This window comes from Limulus polyphemus, unplaced genomic scaffold (genome assembly GCF_000517525.1).
Source record: "Limulus polyphemus unplaced genomic scaffold, Limulus_polyphemus-2.1.2 Scaffold2866, whole genome shotgun sequence".
Lineage (NCBI taxonomy): Eukaryota > Metazoa > Arthropoda > Merostomata > Xiphosura > Limulidae > Limulus > Limulus polyphemus.
In genome coordinates this window covers 28,908-34,241 of record NW_013668476.1, presented here as the reverse complement: position 1 = coordinate 34,241, position 5,334 = coordinate 28,908, and the positions used below count along the sequence as shown (strand labels likewise).

The window sequence follows — 5,334 nt, the reverse complement described above, 5'->3', positions numbered from 1 at the left end:
CAACCACCCTGTTAGAAAAATAAAACTGTCTTTGCTGAAGATGACTCCTACCTTGCCAAAATTTATATTTGTGTCCCCTAGTCCTACCATTGTTAGATATAAAAAAAGATGATACATCAACACTATCAATTCCCTTTACAATCTTAAACACCTCAATCAGATCCCCCCTAACTCTTCTTTTTTCAAGAGAAAACAATTTGAAAGATTTGAGCCTCTCGTCATGTGACAACCACTCCATCCGAGCCACCATTCTAGTAACCCTTCTCTGAACCCTTTCCAACAAATCAATGTCCTTCCTAAGGTAAGGAGCCCAAGACTGAACACACTATTCCAAATGTGGCCTAACCAGTGACCTGTACAATGAAACTATAACCTCTTTAGACTTATATTCAATATTTTCTGTAGATACAATCTAAAATCCTATTTGCTCTACAACTAGCAACAGCACACTGCTTGGATGGCTTTAGAGACTGATCAACTATTATACCAAGATCCCTTTCTTTCATAATACTATCAAGGTTATTCCCATCCAAATTATACTTATAATTCAAATTATGATAACCCACATGCATTTTCTTCAATTTACTATAATTAAAACCCATCTGCCATTTATTTGCCCAACTCACTAAATGATCTAAATCCTTTTGTAAATCAGCAACATCCTATTCACAGCTAGCAACACCCAAGACTGTAATATCTTCTGTAAATTTAAGTAATTTATTGACTATCCCTTCATCTATGTCATTGATGTAAAACAAAAAGAGCAAAGGTCCTAAGACTGAACCCTGAGGTACCCCACTTGTGACATTTGACTAAACTCCATTTGTAACAACCCTCTGTTTTTTTCCATCCAGCTACTCTATCCAATTTTCTGACTTATTCCCCCCACACCTAGAAAGCTAATTTTTTTTACAAGCCTTTTATGTGGCACCTTGTCAAATCCTTTCTAAAATTCCAGCTACACGAAATCTACACCCTTACCCTCATCTACATAAGAAGTAACCTTTTCAAAAAATATTAAAAGATTTGTAAGGCAAGATTTTCCCTTAGTAAAACCATGTTGACTATCCAATAAAATTCTAAACTTTGTTAAATGATTTTGCAAAGTCTCTTTTAACGGACTTTCCAAAATTTTTCCCACAACTGATGTAAGACTAATGGGTCTATAATTACTGGGACAAGTTATATCACCTTTCTTGAAAAGAGGAGTTACATTAGCTAACTTCCAATCTCTGGTTCCTCCCCACTATTCAAGGACTGACAAAAAATAGTAGCAAGTGGCTCACATATCCAATCTTTAACCTCCTTCAAAACCCTTGGGGAAATATTATCTGGCCAAGGAGCCTTATCATTTTTTAAACTTCCCAATTTTTTCTTAACCAGCTCAGAATTAATGCCGTCATCTTGTTTAATCTGATTTCCATTTATTAACTGATCAAGATGTAGAATGCTGCTTAAATCTTCATTAGTAAAAACTGAAGAAAAAGTAAAATTTAATAACCCAGCTATCTCATTATCATCAGATACTAGCCTTCCTTTATCATCCCTCAAGGGTCCTATCCCTATCCTAACATTTTGTTTCCCAATAATGTATTTAAAGAAATCCTTGCTGTTAATTTTTACATTTTTAGCCAAATTTTTCTCATACATCCTTTTTGATGTCCTAATTTTCTGTTTCACCAACTTTCTTGATCGTATATAATCGTTTAAGTCTTCTGTCATACCGGTCAATTTAAATTTCTTAAATTTATAATGCTTTTCTTTAATTTTATGTCTTAAACTTTTTATGAGCCAACCTGGTATTTTACTTGTAGCTACCCTTTTCTTTTTATTGGGAATATGTTTATTTTGAATTTTAAAAATCTATCTTTAAAAATTTTCCACATTTATTCAGTGTCTCCAAATAACTCAGCTGCATAATTCACAACAGATAATTCTTGTCACATCCCTTCAAAATTTGCTTTTTTGAAATTTGTTACCAAAGTATCATTATTCCTTATCTCCATATGCAGCAAAACATTGAACCTAATAGAGCAATGATCACTTACACCCAGATGTTCCCCAATTAACACCTCTCAATCATTTCTGTATTTTAAGTTAACAATAAGTCTAAAATAGCATTCTTTCTAGTTGGTTCCTTGACTAACTGGTGAAGAAAGCCATCTTGAACAGTTTCCAAAAACCTTTCTCCCTTGTGGTTTGATTCTAGAATTTCCCAATATATATGCCTGAAATTAAAACCACCCATAATTATGACTTCATTAACAACTGAAATCTTAATTTCATTGTAAAGTTTATCACTTATTTCATCAGTATCATTTGGTGGTCTGTAACAAATTCCCACTAAAAGCCTTTTCCCTTTATATCCACTGATAGAAACCCAAATGGATTCAATTTTCTTGCTATTATCTTTGATATCCTATAATTCATCAGTATGTAACTCACATTTTACATATAAAGCCACTCGTTCTCCCCTCTTTAATACTCTATCCCTATTAAATAGCCTGTAACCCTGTAGTTCAAAAATATTTCTGTCGTCAAAATCATTTGTATTTAACCATGTTTCAGTTATTCCTATTATATCAAAATCTTCCATTCATACCAGTGCTCTAAAGTCATCTATTTTATTTCTTATACTTCTAGCATTACAATTAAGCCTATCCTTATAACTACTTCTCTACTCATTTCCTATGCTAAACTTTTCTCTGTCTCTTATTCTTTTTGCATTAAGTTTTTCCTGGCCCTCACCACTGTATAGTCCTAGTTGAAAACTTCCCTTAGTTAGTTAGGATAGTTAGTTTAGATATTAACTTCAATTATATTTTGAGATTATAAGTAGAGCTCAAAATAACCAACAGTTAAACAAAATTTATTCATAACTTTAATATCTCTGAAGCTTAAATGACTTCGATGTAAACCCATTTGTAAAAACTTAAAAGCATATTTAGTTCTGAAGAAAGGTTAATTACATGTATTTATATTCTGAATTACAGGTGTTTTGTGACCCTGTTCATGGCCAGATTTCTTTTCCTCCACTGTGTGTAGAAATTATTGACACCTTTTTGTTTCAACGCCTTCGCCATATAAAGCAACTAGGTTTTGTTTCTTACGTATACCCTGGTGGAGTCAACACACGTTTTGAACATTCCTTGGGGTGAGAACTAATTTTGTTGTTGGGTTAGTTATCGCTTACTTTTAGACATCATAAGTTTTTTAATATCTTGAAATGAAAGTAGGTATAGAATTTGTTATTTTACATTATTAGAGGTTGTATAACATTATATATAGTTGTTTAAGAGAGATTTGGCAAGTGGAAATCAGTAGAATATGTAAAAATTCAAAGTAATACATTCACCACATCTGAGACAAATCATTCCACAATATTATAAATTTTATAGGACAAGTCTGCATATGAGCTTCCTAAGTTTAACCATTGTATTTTCAACCTTTTAATGTTCAAATCTATAATAATTTTGAACATTTAAATCAAATCATCTACAGATCTTCTGTATGCTTCAGAGGAAATTAATTCAACTATTTCCCTGCTTGTAGTCTAAGCTTTTTAAACCAGGTTTAATTCTAACAATCCACTTCTGTGTTCTATTTAACCATTGGTATTCTATGTGTAGTAAGGTGACAACAACTGTACACAGTTGAATATGAATTGTTCTTGAGAATGCTTGAGCAAATTAAGTAGCTAACATTATAGCTGATTAGAAGTAACCTTTAATAGATGGCATACTTTATATCCAATTATGCTAAAATATATTGTAAATAATACTGATGTAAGCTTGTGTTTTGTTTTAATACCAATATACTTCTTTTATCTGATCTGGTTTAGAGTCAATTACTTGTCTTATTTCTATGATTTTCTTGTCAGGGTGGGATTTTTGGCAAGGAAATTCATGAATTGTTTGAAGTTACAGCAGCCAGAGCTTGAAATCACAGAAAAACAAATTCTGTGTGTAGAAGTGGCTGGACTTTGTCATGACTTGGGACATGGGCCATTTTCTCACTTCTGGGAAAAATTTATCCACAGGGCTGATCATAAAGAAAAAGTAGTGTTTAAGGTAGGTACCACATGGTTCTGCATAATAACTATTTTGTAATAAAAAAAAAGCAATTTCTGATATGAATAACTAAAAATTTATGGTTAAAGATGATGATGTATTACTTTCATACTCTTAATAATAAATTTTAAGTAATGATTTTATTCAATAGGATCAGTGGTTTTTGTTTTTATAAATCAAATTTGATGTGAAAATATAATATTTAAGTATTTCTTTTACCATGTAAATACTCAACAACTGACCTATCTCATAATTCTTGAATTTTGTATCTAATATAATGACTTGTGGATGCTGAAATGTAACTTGTAGTTGCTTTTGGTTAATCAAATTCTGTTATCCTAAACTTATTTCTGATCTACATATAAGCATTGGTCATAAAACATACAATAGGAAAATATTAAAATAATAAAAAAGATAAAAAAATTATACCAGGCAAAGTAACTTGCTGAATGATTATAATTATGCAGTGTTACCAAGTGTATAAACAGAATTTCAGGGTTTATAAAATGTTATTGATATAAAAAATAAAACCTTTATGTAAACTATTTTTTCACAGCATGAAGATTTATCTCTTCAAATGGTGGATTATCTTTTGAAGGACAAGTTGAAGCAGAGGTTTGAAAAGCTAAAGAAACAAGGGGAAGAAATTCTCAGTGAAAATGACATTGAGTTCATTAAAAAGTTAATTCTTGGAAAAAATGAGGTAACTTCACTAAGTCAAAATAGAATTCTTTAAAAGAGCAAAATAATTAATCTAAAAGTATACTTCCATATAGTCAGCAGCTGGATAGCTCTGTACAATGGTAGTTGAGTAAGGAAACACATTATGCTAATATAATAATAGTTAGACAAACAATGATTTATAATCATAAGGAAGAATTTTACTGATAGTGGAACATACTACATGTTTTGACAAAACATTTATCTGTCTTCATCATGCTTTTATGCTTATATATCTTTGTTTGCTTATCTATTATTAGTACAATAATAGTATAAATCCTTATTTGCTTATCTATTATTAGTACAATAATAGTGTTGCGTCAGCGAGGTCACATGACTAGTATCACGCCACTTCCTTCTAGAAATATCCTGTTCCTTCGTGAATTGTCGGGAGACTACTAGATTGGGGTAGTCTGGTATATATAAGATGGTCACAATGTGACGGAACAATGAGTAATTGAACTGCAGTCAGAGGTGTGATGAGTAATTGAATATATGCTGACAGAGAGTATTGTTGAAGTCGAGTCACGTGAGACGTTCGTTG

General features: G+C 31.6%; 1 protein-coding gene across 3 annotated transcripts in view; it reads left to right on the top strand.

Annotated features, from left to right (window-relative positions):
* LOC106468085 (deoxynucleoside triphosphate triphosphohydrolase SAMHD1-like) overlaps positions 1-5,334 on the top strand; it is a 27,734-nt gene that overhangs the window by 4,811 nt on the left and 17,589 nt on the right. For all 3 annotated transcript variants that reach the window (XM_022396391.1, XM_022396390.1, XM_022396392.1), the window contains exons 3-5: positions 2,994-3,154; positions 3,881-4,070; positions 4,627-4,773. In XM_022396391.1, the coding sequence (XP_022252099.1) occupies positions 2,994-3,154; positions 3,881-4,070; positions 4,627-4,773 (498 nt within the window). The remainder of the gene's footprint in view (positions 1-2,993; positions 3,155-3,880; positions 4,071-4,626; positions 4,774-5,334) is intronic.